This window comes from Myodes glareolus, chromosome 14 (assembly GCF_982192425.1).
Source record: "Myodes glareolus chromosome 14, mMyoGla1.1, whole genome shotgun sequence".
Taxonomy (NCBI): Eukaryota; Metazoa; Chordata; class Mammalia; order Rodentia; family Cricetidae; genus Myodes; species Myodes glareolus.
This window is the reverse complement of record NC_142039.1, coordinates 12273759-12294434: the sequence shown is the minus strand read 5'-3', so window position 1 is coordinate 12294434 and position 20676 is coordinate 12273759. Positions and strand designations below refer to the sequence as shown.

The 20676-nt window shown below is 41.3% G+C and overlaps 1 protein-coding gene across 13 annotated transcripts in view; it reads left to right on the top strand.

Annotated features, from left to right (window-relative positions):
- Cacnb2 (calcium voltage-gated channel auxiliary subunit beta 2) overlaps positions 1 to 20676 on the top strand; it is a 357246-nt gene that overhangs the window by 309593 nt on the left and 26977 nt on the right. For all 13 annotated transcript variants that reach the window (XM_048460678.3, XM_048460677.3, XM_048460673.3 and 10 more), the window contains 2 exons: positions 17039 to 17161; positions 18813 to 18949. In XM_048460678.3, the coding sequence (XP_048316635.2) occupies positions 17039 to 17161; positions 18813 to 18949 (260 nt within the window). The remainder of the gene's footprint in view (positions 1 to 17038; positions 17162 to 18812; positions 18950 to 20676) is intronic.

Below are 20676 nucleotides of genomic sequence, written 5' to 3'. Positions count from 1 at the left end.
AATATCAGGTACTTCCCTGCCTCCTCGGAATTGTGACCTCCTTGTTCATGCTCTTGGTAAGAGCTCACGTCTCCCCAGGAGAAGGCCTTGCTGGATAAGCTGGTGGCTGGGAAGCACAGCAAAACACCTGATTTGCCTTTTGAAAGATCAACGTCAATGCTGACTACATTAGCCCTGTGGTAAATGATGGGACGCTTGCAGGGAAGAATCCTTTCTGCTCCCTTACAATTCTCAGCACTTCTAATACCAGATAAGCTATTTTTCTTACTATATGTCAAGAAATTCTTCCATTTTTTTTTACAAATATCTTATAATTTAATTAATTTCTGGTATTCTGACTTAGAGTTTGTGTATACTTTCTTGGTAAAAGGCTCAGTCCTACAGAATTAGGCCTACTTCAGACACCCGTCTGAAGCAGTGGGTCCCCAAGTTACGCACTATTTATCTGTTCTGACTATGCATTGGAAGCAGTAATTGTCTTTTAATAAATAAAGCTTGCCTGAAGATCAGAGAGTAAAACACCCCGCTGGTCTGTCTTAAAGACCAGGCAGTGGTGACATACACTTTTAATCTCAATAGCCACATTAGTTTGCCATAGAAACTGAGCGGTAGTGGTACACACCTTTAATATTGACCCTACAGAAGAATATAAGATAGGAGGAGACAGCTCTCAGACACAGTCTCATTCTGAGATTCCTGGAGGCAGTATCATCATTTTGGACTGATGTAGAGATAAGAGCCAGTGACTGGTTGTTTTGCTTTTCTGACCTTCAGGTTGACCCCCCCTCCCCATATCTGTCTCCGGATTTTTATTAATCATACTATACATGGAGGGCTGGAGAGATGACTCAGCAATTAAGAGCCCTGTCTGCTCTTCCAAATGTCCTGAGCTCAATTTCCAGCACTCACATGGAAGCTCACAGTTTGATGCCCTTTTCTGGTCTGCAGTCATACATGCAGACAAAGCACCTGTATATATAAAGTAAAAATAAATAAATAAATAAATCTTTAAGACAAAGTAAAAAAAAAATGATGGCTCAGGAACTCATGAGCCAAGTTTACTGACAAGATGAGCAATTTATTTTGGCAAAGCATTGCACTAAGTAAGAATGGAATGGTAGAAGGGCATAAACCCAGGCATTGGGATAGGAACAGAGCCTCCTTGTTTACCAACCTAGAAGTTTCTTTTTGGTTTTATGGAGGTGTTATTACTTATGTATGAATGATTGAATCTTTGGTAATTAAGGTAGTCTTAGTCCAATTTTTGGTTTTATGGAGGTGTTATTACTTATGTATGAATGATTGATCTTTGGTAATTAAGGCAGTCTTAGTTCACTTTCTCTACTGTGGCTACCACTGGGTGAGGTCAAAAACTCGGACCCCCTAATCATTGGTTAGATTGCCCTAGTAGCTCTGATCCTGAGTTTAGCCAATAGTTTATGTCATTAGCATACATGAAGACTCTTCACTCTGATGAATCTAAGAATTTTAGAAATTGTGTTCTAGGGAGCAGGGGCATGTACCAAGGCTGCATTCATTATAACACGTGCTTACCTGTAGGTCACATTCTTAGTGTGGCTATAACTATTGATTTATCTCCATGGAAAGCTTATTGCTTTCCCTCCAAATAATGAATCTGTTCATCTGCCAGTACTAACCCGGCAGACTTCCGAATGGTCGTAATATATTGACGGTTACTCTTTGTTGTGCATACCCCCTTGACCAGGTAATGCACACCCTTGCTAATTCCATTCCACTGAACTTTTACAAAGTGGCTTAGAACAGCTGAGGGGCAGTGGCTTGCTCACACACCAAGTTCATAATCAAGATTGCATTCTCCAAGGATTTCAGTTCAAAGCAAAACAGGTATGCAGTGAAAAACATATAATGCTAATAAATTTGCGATCCATAACTAGAAATCTTGTTAAGCTCCAAAAGTAAGAAAACAATGGTAGCTGGAGCCCCAGCATGGTGGTATTCAGGACTTTGCCCATGTTTGACCCACCTGCGATATTCCTCTTTCTAGTGAGCGAGGTGGAGTATGGGCACAAAGGTGGCCAGTTTTGAGCTTAAGGGAGACCAATAGCAGTTGAACCTAGACGTCTGAGACCGGAAGTTTTATACTGGATCAGTATAGAGATGCTCGAAGCCTTCCTATAGCAAGGACAAGTGGCAGTTAATCTCAAGCTTGCAATAAACCACTTGTCATCTGTGTCTGATATACTCCTTCCTGTGCTGCTGCAGAGTCGGTTGAGTGCAGATTTCCTTGTGTAGCAAGGGTTCCACTTTTCTCCATCCTTTTCTTGTGTGCAGATACAGGTTGAACACTCCCCCCCCCACATCTGATTCTGCTGCACAGAGGGTGACTATCGCTAACAATAAGGCATTGTCTGCTTGAAAGCAGTTACAGAAGAGGATTTTGAATGTTCCCCCACAATGCAATAAATGTTCCAGGTGATGGGTATAATTACCCCTATTGTTACACAGTGTGTATATGTATCAAAACATCACACTGCGTTCCATAAATATGAATAGTTATAAGTCAATTATGAATAAATACTGAAAGAAGTCAAATATTTTGCTAGTTTTTTAAAAGATTCTTTCAGTACTATCAGTAGCTATTCAGGGGCTAGGCATGTATTCAGAGGCAGAGCACTTGCTGGGCCTCATGTTCAATTCCAGCATTGAAAAAAAAAAGCTTAACAATAAAAATAGATATTCTGGAGCTCAAAGGGGGCCTATCCATGGGGCAGAGACATTTGGGGGAAAGATGTTCTTCAAAGCCTTTTCCTGCTCAAACACACTACAGATTCCTTAGGTTTCAGCCTAAACAGTCATAGGCAGCTTAGATGACACCTGCCTTTAAGTTCAGGTCACAGGATGTCTGAAAAGAATGAGGAGTAAATTCTTTATCCTGCTTTTGTTGCTCTGCTCCCCAAACTCTTTTTTCATACATCACAGGGGCATTTCTTCTTTAAAGAAATATTTGACATTTCTTTAAACGAGAAGAAAATGCATTTGGTGTGACATCCACGTGTCGTGAGCATGCTATATCATAAGCATAGATGGATATGTTTGTCTCTTTCTACAAAGTCAGATTTTAGTAAATGGCACAGTCATAAGTTATCTGGGTTTCACTGGTTATGATTAAATTGGGATTGATGTAGGCAACTTGGAAATAAACAAAAGCAGACAGGCAGCTCCAGAATCTTTTCATCAGAACACCTGAAGAGCTGCAGTCTCTCCGAGGGAGTGGTCTGTGCACGCAGGGCACAGGGGACTTGGGGTTTTATAGGATGGAAAAGGGGGACCTTGGTGATGGATGAGTCCATCTGCAGGTCAGTTCCCCTGCAGTCTCAGAGTGGTAGATACCAGCAGGTTCAGTATGTGAATCTTCTTATCAGAGGCTTCCACAGGAGTTGTGAGTCAAGCCAGCGTCCCTGTCCAGAGCTTCTCTGTCCACCTGCGGCTTTGAAGTCATTAACCTTTCTGCTCCATCTTTCTGAGAATTCACATTTCCCTTGATAGCTGGTCCTTGGCAAACACAAACTTTTACATTCTAATCTTAACCATTAATATTAACTCTAAAATTATATATCACATATTAAATAGTAACTATACGAGTCTGCATATGTACTATGCATATCCATTCACATAAACATGTAACAGAATGGCTACAATAGCCTTAAAGAAGCCACAGCACAGTTCAGAGTCCTAGAGGAAGAGGCAGGAGGATGACAGAGATGCAGAGTATCTCTGTGGTAGGTTAGTTAATCAATCATGTACGGAAAACTGCCATATGAGATGTCGAGATGTTGCCATGAATTTAAGCCACAGGGATGCAGGTTTGAGCAGAGCCTCAGGCTTGAGTCAAAGTGCATGCTTTATCAAGTATTCTCTAGAGGGACAGAACCAAGGGAATGTAACATACGTATGTATGTTTTACAGCAATTTATTAGATGAACTTTAAAACCATTCCTGGCATGCTGAGACCCTGTCATTGGTCCTAGAAGCTGGATGCTTCAATATTTGGAGTAGTTTCAAAGTAGCTGTCTTTCTCTGAGGGGGCGTTACCAGTAGCCACTCAACCCACAAGATAGGGTTCATCAGTAGCGCTACTTCAGCACTAGGGGCCCAGTGGTTCCTAGAGAGCCACTGGCCCCCAAGCCCATGCGGGAAGCTCAGAAATACTGATCTGCTGTCAGCAAAGAAAACAGCAGCAGCAGCTGGGTAATCAACTCTGCAGCAAGGGAAGGCCAAGCAAGCAAAAAGAGAGACAAACTTCCTTCTGAAATAACGCCTTTTAATCGGGGACACTACCAGAAGTTGCTGCCCATAATCGGGGTAAGAGTTCCCTCATCAGTCAAGGCAATCAGGACAGTTTTTCAGATGATACTCCCCATTCAGGCTAATCTGATTTGTGGCAAGCTGACATTAAAAGCAACCATAATAATGCAGGAGTGTGAAGGCTGTAGAGGACTGAGCTCAGAAGGACCAATGGGGCATGAGGGTGGGAGGTGAATGGTAATTAAGGTAGGCCATGTCAGCAGTGGTACTGAGCCAAGCTGAGGTCCCTCAGTCAGTGGGCAGTTTTCTACCTGTCAGTCCATTTGTCGTTAACTGCATGATTAGATGTCAGAGTGGTAGAAGCCATCACCTCTGTGGTCTAGGCGTCCTCTTCTTTGCGGAGACCAGGTAAAGGTGCTGTATTGTTCCTCGGTCTGCTGTGTTTGATAAGTTCTCTGGTGATACACCCATGCGCTCATATTCTCCCTGTCTATTTTTTATTATTATTTTTTTCTCCCTGTCTATTTTGAAAAGTGTATAGGGTGCTACCCCCCTTTTTTTGTGCTTTTAAAAATAAGTTATTTATTGCTCTGTGCCTTATGGGTGATGCCAGACAGATGGCTGTGTTTACAGGCAGCGTCATTCTGTTTCTGTGTTTACACGCACAGTGGGAGCAAATGCTGCACAGCCTGAAAAATCTCTTTTACAAAATAGCCAGATATCAATACTACTGATTTTTGGGATTATTTATATATGTACTTCATGTGAAGTCATATGTGTGTATATGTATGTGAGATGTGTGTGTGTCCCAAAGCCCCATTCTTGATTTTTTTTTCCCTGTGAGGAGTAAACACAAAGTTCACAGATTTTGTGATCCCATCTCTTGACAAGCCTGTGCTGAGCAATCATGGGATCCTACTTGAGAATCTTAGGAGGAATTCCAGCCAGGTGGTTTATGATAACCAAGGAAATTAAGAAAACTTCTACCATAGTAGGACTGACATTCTTTCATAAAAATATTGTTAACCAATTGCTAAGACTAACTTCTGAGATATACATTCAGTGTATAAGGAAAATACCCGTGACTTCTACTCTAGCGATATTTTTAATTTACTTCTCTATTTTATTTCGTGCATATATGTGGCATGGGGTGCATACACATGAGTGTGGGGCCTGTGGAGGTTGAAGAGGGTACTGGATTCCCCGGAGCTGGAGCTGGTGTTACAAGGTCTTTGTCATGCGTGCTGGGAATGCACCTGGGTCCTCTGCGGAACGAGCACAGGTTCTTAACTGCCAAGCCATCTCTCTGAGCCCCTCAGGCAATGTTTTTAATTTAAAAACTTTATCAGTCAAATTGATCATCTACTTGTTCTATCCATTTAACTTGGCCTTGAATGGCTCCCGGCTGTTTCAGAAAGGTAACTTGTTCTCAAGGGAAAATGAGTTACCTACGTTAAGGGCATGAAAATGTTATGCCTTTGGTTCTGTTGGTGCTTTCCAACAATGAATTTTAAATGGCTCCCAAGCAGTGGAAGCCAATCTAGAATGCAGGCACTTTTCCCCCAAAGACATTGTCTGTAGGACCCACCTCTCACTTTGATAAGTTTATGTACATTTGCCAGTTTTAAGCAATACTTCATTTATTGAAAGATTATAAATTTTAATGTTAGATTATTAAAATCAGAAATGTTAGAAGTATGGGATTTTATTTTCTCTCTTTAAGTTGCCAGCCTAGTTAGCAAACGATTGGTACTCCTGACCTTGGAGAGGAAGGTGTTTGTTACCTATACACATTAATCATTTAAAATGTCTTCCTTGGGAAACTTACACACACACGAAGAATGAACAAAGTTCATTGTTCTCTTCAACAGAGTACCGGCATGTAGAGCAAACCCATTCTTCTCTCTGTGTTCCCAATGCCAAGAATGTGCCCGGTATATAAGAGACACTTAACAAGCAAATTCTGAAGTTCAGAGGAAATGAGTTAATAACTGCCCTGATTCTGTCAAGTGTTACAAGCTCAATTACAGAAAATAGAATTCACAGATTTTACCTATGCCATTATTTCATGCCCCAAGCTTAAGAACTATGGAGAACATAGATACATTTATCCTCTGCTGGTGGGCGTGAAAATTAGCAATTTTTTAAAGGGGAGTTTGGTACTTCCTAGCAAACTTTTTCAGATATAAATACCATTTGATCTAAGAATTTGTTGAAGGAAGCAGGAAAAATACTTTAGGTTTCTTTTTAGTAGGGTTTTCAGATTTCATACATGAGGACTGAGCTGAACCACCCGTCTCTAGATCCTTCTACCTCTTCCCTCCCCCATTACTGTCGTATGTGCACACACACATACACACATGTGAAAGAAGCTGAGACTTTCTTATTTTGTTGTTTGCGTGTCTGTGTGTGTGTGTGTGCTACATGAGCATGTGTTTATAAAAACACATGACCTGGGTCATCACCCGAAGAGATCACAGGCCTGTGTAAGACTTTAGCTATCAATCCTTCCTATTTCTTCTCTGATTTCTTAAGGCCTATTATGTGTCATAGCATCTCCTTAACATACAAAATTTGCTACAGTCTCTTGTAAAGTTCTACTAATTCTTAAAAATAACATTTGGTTTTATTTGCTATCCTTTGGACATAGAACTTCTGCATTGAATTTTTATTTTTCCCAGTTTTTTTCCAGATTTTCATTCTTAATTATGTATGTATGTGCATGTGGGAGAGGTGGCACATGTGTGCAGGTGTTAATGTAGGCCAGCAGAGGGATTAGATTCCGTGAGGCTGAAGTTATCGGTGAGCTGTCTGATATGAATGCTAGGAACAGAGCTCACATCTTCGGCAAGAACAGCAAGCATCCTTAAGTGCTGAACCATCTCTCTCTGGTTCTCCAGCTCAATTTTTCATAGCATATGCAGCTGAATTTTCTATCTGAATATCACCTACAGAAGCGAAATAGTTAGATTGCTATAAGCTCTAAAAAGGAAATGTTGTTTATGAATTCAGCATCTACCCAATAACTTAGAGATTATATGCATACTTTTGTAAAAAAAACACACAAAAATAAGGTTATATTAGAAATATAATTTTTTAACCTTGGTCCCTTTAAATAGCGGCTGTCTTTCTGTGTGTTTTTCAGTAGTTACACACATCTATATCCACTGAATACATAACACAGCTTGTTTGCCCATCTAGATACCGTCTCAGTTTCCTAAAAAGCAGAAGAGTTTATGTGGGGGAATGTAACACCAGCAGAAGATCAAAGCAAGAGGAGGAAGGGAAGAAGGAAGGAAAGCCAATGTGATGGATATCCTTGACTTGACTGGCTCTCAGGGTGACTGATTGCTTCATCCTTCAGACTGTCCCCTGAGGCACTGTGCAAGCCATGTCTCAAGACAGTCAGAGTGATGATGGTACTTATCACTTTCAGTCATGCTTGTTTTGAGGTCTGCCCTGTGGACATCATGTCTGCGCTTCTTCTACTCAAGCATGATGGAGAGGATCCCATACCACTCAGGAGCTTCATACAGGGGGATTGCCAAGAAGACGCTTGGCACAAGAGGCAGGTAGAGACCAAACAGATCTGTAGGGGTACTTGAGAGGTGGCTATGCTATTAGATATTTTTTTACTAGACATTATTATTAGACATTAAAAATATTTTTGTTTACTTCAAATTACATATAATTTATAGTTTAAATAAGTTATGCCGCTTGGGGTGATGATGTCCCCCCACAGAGCAATAGACTATCTAACAAAAGTCCAGACCATGGAGGGAAATCTCCTCTTGTGTTGTTGATCAAGGGAACTCAAAAGATGCACCCAAACAATATGGGCTGTTGCCATTGGCCTTGGTTGCCTCCCAGAATTTGAAGGTGAGTCCCTGTGGCTGAAGGTACCATGCACTTCAAACACGAGACTTGGAAGTATCAAGAGGGAACTGAGCTGAAAGCCTCATCTATCTATCTGTTCAAGCTCTGGAGGGAGAGAAGTCAGTAGTGTAGTCCTACCCAGCTGTAAAGTCCATGAACCATGGGAACAACTGGACTTGTAAGATATCCACAGTGGTGGAGTAGTGGCATTTTACCCTGGTGGTAATCCGCAGCTGTCTAATTAGCCCTAAAGGCCCTCACAGCCATAGAGAAATCGTGCCTGGTAATGTAAACCTAGTCAACGACGTGCAGCTGAGAAGTCATCGAGCCCAGAGACCTACTTCTGCCAGTTTACTAAAGCAACGTCATAACTGTTTTCTGAATACCTACCCTTATACGCACAGATAAGTGGGCTCTCACCCCTCATCAAAGAAGCTCCCTTTTTGGGGGCAACAAATGGCGACCATAACAGAGATGCACATGTGATCAAAATGCATAGAATGAATGACTGGGGCACATAGATCTGAAATGCAACCCTTAAACCCAAGGCTTAAGAAAAATCATGGAAGAGGGAAAGATTGTAAGAATCAGATGCCCAAGACACCCGATGATAGATTGTGTCTCCTGGACATCATAGGGAAAAGGCATCTGTCAGTCTCAACATTAAGTTTGCCTGAACAAGACCAGTGTCAGTAATGATAATATCAGTTGATATGCCGATGCAGACAGGTGAAATTTCATATGATCCCACCCATAGATGAAGGGCTACAGGAGGCCAATGGCTGCTGAGAGAGGGAGAATGGGTTTCCTCCACATAGGTTGTCCCGTTCCAAGTGGTCAACCCTGGACACATACATAATACAAGCCAAGCTAAATGAACTCTGTAGACTATACTTACGTGTATGCACATATCTGTCAATCTAGACATACATACAGATATACAAATACACACACACACACACACTTTTTTATATAAAAGACATGCCTCTTCTTTCTAGGAAGTAGAAATAATGCCCTATCTCATGCTTCTCTCTCTCTCTCTCTCTCTCTCTCTCTCTCTCTGTGTGTGTGTGTGCGCGCGCGCATGCGCTCACACACTCTTGTGTGTATTTAATGAGGAGTAACTGAGATGATTTACCAAGCATGTGATTTCTATGGTTAGTATTCAAATTAAGCTTATTATCTATTGTATTCTAAAAGTATTTGGAAAAAAGAAGTCTGTGTTTCCAGTTAGGTCATGTTCACAGCCACTGTAGATCTGGTCCATGGAAACTGAAGGTGATGCCACAGCATTAGCCACTTGGTTTTGGTTTGTACTTTGTTTTCCTTGATCTGGTTTTGATGTTTTTTTTAGGAAAACCAAACTTTGGAGCTCAGGATGTCTTTGAACACATGCTCTTCCTGTCTTGACCTCCTAAATGCTGGGGTCACTGGAATGTGCCACCATTCCCAGCTGCTAATTATTTTTAGCATTTTGCCCTCTGAGATTGTAAATATCCGGGCCATAGAGATTGTAAATATCCAGGAGACTCGAGTGAAGATGTCTTGAGTGATTATTTGGGACATCTTTGACCCTTAAAGACATTACAATATGTTTAAACACTTTAATGATGTGTATGTGCATTTGTGTGTGTTTTGCTACATGCACGACTATATCACATGTGTATTCCTGGTGCCTGTAGAAGCCAGAAGACATAAATGGTGGAGGCCTGCCATGTGGGTGCTGGGAATTGAATCTGGATTTTCTGTAAGGGCAGTCAGTGCTCTTAATCATTGGGCCGTTGGGCCGTCTCTCCTGCCTCATGTTACCAGGGTTTTTGTTTGTGAACATTTAAAGGATACCTTGGTCACACTGAGTGTCCCTCATTTCTAAACACCTTTTATCCACAACAGAGATTTATACCTTCCCCTGGTGTTCACTTCTTTGGACCCCATCCCACCTTCTCCATCGGGGCATCTGCCAGCCTTAGAGCCTTGCCTTAGAAGGCTCACAACAGCAAAAATAAGGCAAGAAAAAAGAAGATAAAAAAAGCTCTCTACATTTCTACAGAGTGAGCCATGAAACAGACTCTCATGTGTTTGGAGCTGGCTACCCATAATTCTCTGTGCTAATGCACTCTGCAAAAATGTTTGGTTTGGTCATGGAGGTAATCTGCTCAGTTCTTTCAGTTCAAGAAAAGCAAAACAGTCATAGTGAAATGGGAAGAGAGATGCCCCAGTAATTGCACACCTTTTGATCTCTAGAGCTTACAGACTCAGCAAAGACCACAGATGTTTGCTAATTACTACAAAATATAATGTGTTTGCCTGTTCTTGTCAGAATGGACTTTAAAATGGGTTTCTCTTGCATTTGTTTAGAAGGCTTCTTTAGAAATTCCTTGTAGTGTATAATTTTCTAAATAAGTATAGAATAGACATTTTATAATAGTTTAAATGCCAGGCAGTCATTTAAAGAGACCCTGCTATTGATTCCACTTAAATCCTTCCCTCCCATCCTTGTGAAAGAGAAAAATACTGACTGGAACCATGGTGGCCAAGGTAAATGGAGGCAGTGCCTCGGGCCTGAGTTTGCTGGGCCACATGCTGGACTGAGACCCCTCGGGGAGTCTGATTGCTGTTTTCTCGAGAGATAGTCCCACATCCTTCCACTTTTTGTGTTTTGTTTGTTTTTGTGCTTGAGAAAGAGACAGAAGCAATGCTGGGAGAAAGTAGCTAAGAAATAGGATACGCAAGTGGGTGAAGTATAAGCAAAGAATATGAATAAAACTGTTTATTTGAGATTTGGACGAAGCAAGTACACAAAAGATGCAGCCAGTCACTAAAAGTCCTAATGATTATGTCTGAATCTATCCACATGGGAACCCAGGCATCTCCACGGCTTAGCTTCTGTCTCCTGTCTTGGGTCAGCATGAGCTCTCCCACTGGGATCTCAGGCAGCATGCAGAATCAAGCCCTGTGTCCTGAACTACCCTCTCCAGTCAATTACACAATACTGAATTAAAAACAAAAATTCAAATAAAAAAGAATGCTAAGTGCATGATTATCAGCATACATAGCAGATTCCTATTGGCCAAACATTTATCAATTTTTTTCAATGCATATAGGAATATTTGAACAAAGAAATAATATTTGGCTATGAATGCCTTTGGTATAAAAAATACTATAGATTATGCAGATTATGTAGATTACAGATTACTGTAGATTATCACTGATGCATAACTACAATCCTGGCCATCTAGAGGCCGAGACAGGAACATACTGAGTCTAATTAGTCCACTCATGAAGGCTCAACCCTCGTGATCTGATTGCTTCCTAGAGTTCCTCCTTCATGCCATCACTTTGGGAAGATTTTACCTTTGATTATTGGAGCATAAACATATAACCTGAAGACGGTAGTAACTGATGTTCCAGTACACATAAGTGGGTGGCTGTGGGTCCGAGTGGGTACTCTGAGAGTAGAAATGTGCTACAATTTCACGTATTTCTGTCATCACTGTTACACTAGCAATAGGGGTCTCTAATTCTGAGCACTGTCCTGTTTCATATTCACGGATGTTACCCTAGTTTGCCTTTCACGTAAGATCTTTAAGGTGGTTTTTTAGGAATTATTATTTACTTTATGGAACTTTTATAGGTCTCTCACTTTAATTATCTGTTTTTAAGATAACAAAGATATTCCATACTTTTGTTTGTTTTTAATTTTTTTAAAGATATATTTTACTTTAAGACCCTGCCTTAAAGTAAAATATAAAAAGAGGATTGAAGCTGTAGTCAACAGTATCATGCCTGTTTAGAATGTTTGAGATCCTAGGTTCACTTCATAGTAATACCAATATATGAAAACCACCACACACACACACACACACACACACACACACACACACACACACATTGTGTAATTCGATTATGTAAACACAGATACACTTGCGTTTACAGATATGTAACTAAAACTTAATCCTGATGAGACTCGAACCTGCTGTCTGTAGTGATGTTACCATCCCCTACGCAGCCCTGTGTAGAGGTGTAGAGTATCCGCTGAATATCTGATTCCTCTGAAGGAAAGAAATCCACTTGATTTCTGCAGCAGTAACTAAAGTATGGCTAGTATTATGGGAAATACATGAAACATTTAATCAAAATAGGAATTTAAATCACGTGACTGGTTAGTCACTCATTTCTGAGATCCATAGGTAAGTAAACATGGTGTGTGTATCATATGTATACATATTCATACATAGGTATGTAACATATGTGTGACATGCACCATGCATGTACATGCATATACCTATGCTGTGTGTACATATGCACACATATATGTATGTATGTGTGTGTACATATTAAATATATATTAAATTGTGTAACAATGGTGAAGGCAGTTTTAAAGCCATTATATTTTGTTAAGGGGTCAGACTTTTTTTTTTTTTAGGAGTCAGACTTTTAACTCAATTCCCTATGTTATGATTTTCCTTATATTCTAGCACGGCAGAACTAGTTTACAAAGAGCTTAGAAATCAATTTCCTGGACTTTACAGGAGCTTGCTCCAAAGCCCACCACAACTGTTTACTCCATTCACCTAACACATTCTTAGATGAGCCAAGGATTAGGCCATCTGTCTCTTTTTAAACCCCTACCTGTCTCTTCCCCTGCCTGAACCCCACCTTGCTATTTCATGGAGAAAGTGTGTCACTGAGATAACATTCTGTCACCGAAGCCACAGTGTTTCTACGTGAATTCTCCACCTTCTTGCCTTTGTCTGTGTGGAATTCATTGCTTCTGTCTAAACCTGTGCCCCTACCTAAGCAGGGAAGTGTACTAGCAATTCTTTCTTCATTTTTACGTGTCGTCGTATTTATTGGCATCTACTGAAAGGGAAATACCAAACTGGGACATTCCAATTCCTTTCCTTTCACCAGGTCAGGTCAGCAACTTGAAATTTTTGAAAAGGTTTATTTGTTTATTTTATGTGTTTGGCTTGTACTGTGTGTGTGCCTGGTGTCAACAGAGGTCAGAAGAAGGCATTGGATCCTCTGGGACCTCGGTTACAGATGGTTATGAGCCACCATATGGACCTGGGCACCAAACCCCGGATAATCTGCAAGAACTGGTGCTCTTAACCACTAAGCCATGGCTCTCCAGCCCCTTAACTTCTCTTGCTGATGGGAATTGGGTTATATTTTTATTTAAATTTATTCAAAGATAGCAAGTTGGGAGCAGTTCATATTTAAGACAAACCCATTATAACCATTAAAAGAGAGAGTATAAATTTCATCTTACGCTATTTGCTGCTCCTAATGAAAAGTGTATGCTTTGCTATTTAACATAATGTAATACATCTTTGTAAGACTAAATAAAGAAGTCCACACATAAAAATCTACATAATTGTACTAATCATGATTGGAAAGTTTTAATCTTCAGGGAATACCCTTTGGCCTTTGAATAGCATTGTGCAACTGGCATGCTTTAGTAAAATTCAAATAAACATTATGTTGCCCTTATTTAAACTATCAGTTTCAGTATGACCTCATTAGGTCTGGGAAGAAGGCTGGAGCTGGTATCATGGGTCTATGATGGTCTATTCATCCTACTCCGTGACCAGGGGTGTTCATAACATAATTATCTTCTACTTAGGATAATTGTTATGATAATTGCTCTCTGACAGTGAAGCTGACTGACTGCAGGAGGCTGTGAGGACGAGCGAGCTGCTCCTATCGGGAGCCTCAAGCTCATCTGTGACAGGCTTCCGTAGAATTTTTGTAGAGCCGGTGGAGCATCCGTTAGAGACCAACAAATAAAAATAAAATAAAATAAAATAATAAAGAAGTCCTTTGGCCACAGAGCTATCCAAGACCATCCTCTAGGGCCTGCCATGCTAGTTTTCTTTGTACGCATCTGTCAGTGGCTGGCTCTCCACAGACTGTATGACTAGGGTGAGGGGTAGAGAGCTGGAGTGAGCAGAAACAGCTAAACAGAGACAGTTGGAGCTATGTTAGGAGATATTTCTGGAACCCTTTTTGGTCTCTAGGCCAAGTAGGCTTATGTTAGAGTGAAGGACCAGAGGGTGGTGGTGACACCCAGTAGCTTGGCTCTTTAGCAGTGAGTCCAGTAACTGCATTGCTCGCCTTAGAACGAAGTGTATTCATCTCCAGAGGACGTTCATGATGAAAGCCACAAACCGATGAAAACTGCGTAAGGAATCAGAATTGAGGCATACGGATGAACTGCAGAGGTCTATGGGACTCTGTGGAGGGCGCTGGGCCAAAGGCCTGTAGGGGCTGCCACAGCAAAGGTACACAGAAAAACAGTCCTGAAAAAAAAAATAATAATAAACTTGCAAAGTAAAGCTATCATTTTCCCAAACTAACTTTCAGGCCATTAAAAACCCTTAGAGTTAACCCTTTATGGCTGATACTTCATCCCGAGGAATTTTTCATTGCTTTCTGCTCATTTGTTTTTCCAGAGTGAACGTAGCTATGTCCTTCCTCACAGTCTCCCTAAGTAACTGTGGTACTTTTTAGAAGCTATGAAGCCACAGTATTTTAGTATTTCAATTCTTATTGCATGAAATACTGCTTTTTATCTTGAGAAAAAAAGAGGTAAAAAAGAAAGATATTCAAATAAATGAAAATCATTTACCATTGCTACTGACATACTACTCGGCCTCGAGTTGGTTCAAGCAAAACAATCAGAAAGTGTATGACGTTCCTCATGAACGGCAGCAGCGTTCCCTTGGGATCCTGATCGGCTACTATGAGAATCAGTTACTCGTGACTTTTTTTTCTTTGGGGGGGGGTACCAGTTAACTTTTTAACACCATGTAAAATATAATTTTCAGGTCTTCAAAATTCCATACAAACATACTGGTCTGAAACTACCATGCAGCTAAATTTACTAAAAGAACTTGGACTTGGGGGGAAGGGTGGGCAAGGTCGGGTTTGAGTGACCACTCCATTGCTTGTAACCTGGGACAGTTTTGGCTGTGGTGTGTTCTGCTTTTATGAAGTGGGTCTTGCTCTTTAGCCCGGGCTGACTTTGAATGTGCTCTCACCCTGCCTAAGCCTTCCAAGGGCTGGGGATACCTATGCGTGCCACCACGCCAGACTTCTGACACAGCTTCTGGAGACGATTTCCCCATCTAGGATAAAGAGCCATTGGTGACTTAGTGCTCTGTGCACAGCACTCAACCCACTGCCTGCCAGGTGCCACATCCCTGGTCTCACTTTTATACTTTACTGTAAACTAGGTCAGATACAAGGTGGAGAGCCACCAAGAAAAGAATGGGAGCTTTTAACGTTTGCATCATGGGTTGATTCTTATCTCCTTAAGTACTGGAAACAGGCTGAAGACAGGGTAACTAAGGCATGGCTTTTACATTCTTAAAACACCTCCACTTCATTACCTGGAGGGGGAGGTGCTCCTCTCTTGTGAAGTAGTGTTTATTGCTTCAGCAACCTGTTTAAATTCACTTCACAAGGTAATCCATAGTCAGACTTTAATTCTGTGTGTCCAGGCAACAGAGCACGGACAAGTTACTAGTCAACCTTAAGCAATGTGACATATGCCCACATGGCACCTTGGTACAGAGTTGCAAGAAGGAAAACTGGGCTGAATGATTCACGGTTACCTTGGGTGCCTTGTACCTTATAGCTAAAAAGCAAGTTAGAAAGGGATGCAGGACTAACACACTGGGGCCCTGGGAGGGGTCTGAGGATGTAGTCCTTGGAGCCATAACAGAGTTCAGTGACCATGGAATGACCACATTGATTCATGGGTATCCTGATAATGACTGTGAAAAAACATGGATGTAAATATAATGAATTCTACAACAACCAGCCCCAGAGTTCCCGCTACTGATGTTGGAACAGGACTGCGGGCTGGCCCTGTGTCTATGCAGTCTATTTTCCCGGCCACCTTACCTTAAGCCCTGACGGAGCTTTCCTGGTAAACCTGGAAGGCCCACGAGTCTGAGGCTGGGAGCAAAGCAGCTTGAGCTCAGTCTCAGAGCTCATCCTGATTGTTGGTCTAGAAGGCTGACCTAGCTTTGCTGCCCCCAATGTCTAGATCATCTCTTGGGACACACTGTGTCCCAGATTTTTGTCTATAACTAGTCTATAACCACATGCTTGCCTTCTACAAGGCCAAGGTGCATCAGATTCTGTTTGATCTTGCCCCCAGGATAGAGGAAACATGGGAAGGCTGAATAGCCATGCCACAAATAACGGCCTCCTTCACTTATCCATCTCCTGAATCTGCATGTATTGCCAATGAGAACAGATACTTACCTGTGCACTTTCCGAAGCACCGCACAGTGAAGGATGGCTAATTAGTGAACCCGAAGAGGGAAAAAAGGGTAGGATAAAAAGGTCATTGCTTTCACAGCTCCCTGCAGCCACAAATAGTGGTTGCTAAGACTGGAGCATATATTCTCTAGTTATTTTTCCACTCCAAATACTATACCATTGGGAATCAATCATTAATGATTCATTGAAGGGAATGTTCAGGGTAGGGAGGCAGTTTCTATGTTTTGTTTTGTTTTGTTTTTTCCACTCAAACCAAATTAGACCACGCAAAACAAATGTGCGTGTGTCCTGGTTTCCGGTTGTTGTCTGCTACAGGGTTTCGCTCGTCTATCTTCACTTTTATTACTTCAGTGCTTGCACAGAGAACAATAGCTTTTTGTTTTCTAGTTAAGACGAGGGTGGGTGTGGCTGAGGGCCACCACATTCACTGAGAACCCTAACAAGTTGCCTTGTGATGAGGAACCAGTGAGGAGGACAGGATTGCAACAGCTTTTGAGTGTGTCTTTGTAATTGACCGGGAGAAGGGAAGGCCACCTTTATTTCTTTTTTTTCTGTTTTTCCTCCCATCCCTCTTTAGACAAAACCTGTTGCATTTGCAGTTCGGACCAACGTCAGGTACAGCGCAGCCCAGGAGGATGACGTCCCGGTGCCAGGCATGGCCATCTCCTTCGAGGCAAAGGATTTTCTGCATGTTAAGGAAGTAAGGAAAACTTTCAGCTTTCTTCGGTGTGAAGGTGATCTTCTTGCCTTCGACTCTCACTGCCTTCTTACTGCTGTGAGGAAGCATCCGGTCTAGCTGCGGCCGTCTAAAATACCGCTAAATCCGGGGCTCACAGCCTTTTCTGGTATAAATAAACTTAATGAGGAAGGAGGCAGAGGCTCATGGTAGGAGCTGGGGCCCCTCTGGGCTTTGTGCACTAGAAATTAGGAACTGTTTTGTTAGATAGTCCATTTTTATGTGTGACCTGCACTTTATCGTTAAATGATTAACCTTGATTAACTGCGCAATTTTCCCTGATGTGTGAACTTGGAACTATGCTAAGGAAGAGGTTTTTTTTGTTTTGTTTTGTTTTGTTTTTCTGAGACAAGACTTCACCCTGTGGCCTAGGACTTTCTATGAGGCCCAGGCTCTGAAACTCACTATAAACAGGCTGACCTCAGACTTGCTATATTCCTCCTCCTATCGCTGCTCCACCTCATTCACCTGAGAGCTAGAACTGTCGTGGTGAGTCACCATGCCTGCCTCCTGGGAGAAGGTTTTGTGGCATTCCAGCAGAGGAACATAGTTTCTGCAGTGGAAAGGGATAGCGGGAACCAGAACAAGTGAGACGAGAAGCTGATGCCAAGGAATTTCCTCTTCCCCTGAGATGACAATGACAGTCCGAACATTGGGGAAATTCACCTTTAATTAAGTTTTATTAGGTGTTCACATGTCACATACTTATTCTGTGGGCTACCACAGTGACAGTAAGTCTTCCTAGATGACAGCCTGTGTGCACACAAGCTTTTTATTTTTTGATTTTTTAATTTGCAGTTGGAGGAATTCACGGGGAGCTTATGGAAATTAACTGACAAGTGAACTAAAGGGCGAGAGGGAAGGAGATGCTGACTGCCCATTAGGAGAGCTCACAGCTTCAAAGCACATAAACGCACACATTCAGAAATGATGGTGAACCACTCTACAACAGGAAGTTGCCTAACATAGGGACTTTCTTGATGCCAATACTTTGAGCAGGACCATTTCTTATTATGGAGAGAAAAACCAGGAGCAGCCTTTGAGATGTTTGAGAATAGATTTAATTGAGGAAAATAAAATTAGATTGCGAAGATTCAAGATAAATACTTTACCTGCAAGAGATAAACTGCCACCACAACATGAGAAAAAACATGTGTGAACACAGTACTATATGATTATAAAATTGCACAGAAGTACACTTTGCTGGTATAAAATATTTCAGGTATGCTTAATATCTCTCTCAATATTAATACTTTGAGTTAATCCCATATTATAAGGGAAAGGGCTCCATAAGGCTTTCCAAGTTCCTGTCTTTTGCTAGGTATGGACAATAACCTTGGAAACTTAGCACAGACTCAGCCTGGTCCGAAAGGCAGCACTGGGAAGGGGAATGAACACAAGGGAACACAAAGCCTTCATTGAACTGCTGGCTGTTAGCACCAGGCATACCTCACTCTTTTGAGCTGAACCCATGAAGCCAAGGGCTTCTTGAATTTTCGTATTAGATGCATGCTTCTAACTGCCATGTTTCCCTCTGTTGAAAAAAGTTATAGACAAAACAATTCGGATCTTTCTGTGTACTAATTCATTCTAATACTTTTGATTTTGTGTGTAGAAATTTAATAATGACTGGTGGATAGGACGATTGGTCAAAGAAGGCTGTGAAATCGGATTCATTCCAAGCCCGGTCAAACTAGAAAACATGAGGCTTCAGCATGAACAGAGAGCCAAGCAAGGGAAATTCTACTCCAGGTATGAGGAAAACACCAGCTGTTTATGTGTAAATGCAGACAATGCCCTCTCTTCTGCCCTGTTACTGCTAAGAGTGGCCATCCTTATGTGTTAAGCAGATGCTAATACAATTCATGGACAGCATCGCGGTTCCCTTTAAAAACACTCCATCCCTGCTTCTGGTTTCTAGCCTACTTGAGAGAGAATCAGATTATGGTCATTAATAAATGAAGCTAAGGTCACAAAGCATTAAGGTTTGCCTTCAGCGCGGAGACCCTGAAGTTCTAATCATTTGCTGAACATACTCAGGCACGTAGCAGCCACGGTGACTAATTCCAGTGTCTGACTGTAGCTGTCCTAGGAGGCTGGGAGATTCTTTAGGGATATCAGTCCCGGACATCACTGGCCAACAGCAGCTTCTGTGGTCTGTTAGTTTCATTTTCACCCGACAGATTCAATTTCCAGTTCTCCTAGCTGTTGAGCGTGTAAAAAGACACTATGCATAAAGCACATTAAAATGGCCTTTGCAAATAGGAGTTAGCTGAGTTATATAAGAGGCCAGGCCTATTACTCTGACTGCACCTTCCTGGGAGGCTTAAGCTTCCCCTCCCTTCACTAAGATACTCCTGAGGTGGGCTTCTCATCCCTGTGGTGAACACAGCATGCTTCTTCTCACATGGATGGATGGAGGGGGATAAAAAAAACTTTACCTTCGTGTAGATAACTGAGTTTCTGTTTTCACTCCTTTCCATCTTGCTCATTTATACAATGATGTCATAAACTATGTTGTTAGTGATTATATTTTAATGTTATCAGTATTTTTCACCTACTGTCAACAGAGGAGTGAAATAGAATATACCCAACCTAATTAAGAGTAACATTTGATCATTGTTACACTCCCAATATCTCTCAATTTATTCTACTGAACTGGTTAGTTTTTCTTATAACTGTATACTCCAACTTTGATGATTTGATTTTACTGTATTTCTTTAACAACCTTTCTCTAGTTATGAGTGAGTAGTGTTTACATTTGCCTCTTAACACTTTGGATATTTTGTGAGGACATAATCAGAGTCAGTGGGGTTTTTTGTTGTTGTTGTTGTTGTTTCAACAACAACAGGGTTTTTCTGTGTAGCTCTGGCTATCCTGGAACTCACTCTGTAGACCTGACTGTCCTCGAACTCACAGAGATACGCCTGCCTCTGCCTACCAAGTGCTGATATTAAAGGTGTGTGCCACCAGGCCAGGCTCAGACTCAGAGTTTATATATATGATATATAATAATACATAATATATTGTATATAATACATATTTCAGAAATATATTGAAATTTGTGTATATATGCACACATATGCTTATCTGTATACTTATCTGTATTATATATACACATATATATGCATATATATAGATATAGATAGATATTCAAAGATTTCAAAGTCTGACAAAAATCAGGGACTGGAGAGCTGGCTCTGTGATCAAGAGTAACAGTTACTCTTCCAGAGTACCCATGTAACTGTTACCCACATGGAGTCTAACAGTCTGTATCTCCAGTTCCAGGTGATCAGATGCCTTCTTCTGGCCTCCAAAGACATTGCATACAGATGGTATATTTACATATGTGTAGACAGAACACTCACAAATAATAATAAAAATGTTTTAAAAGGCTAACACACATCAAAGGCAGTGATATTGGCACACGGTTCAAGAATTTGGCCTGTGGATGACATTCAAAGGACCCCTCTGCCTCT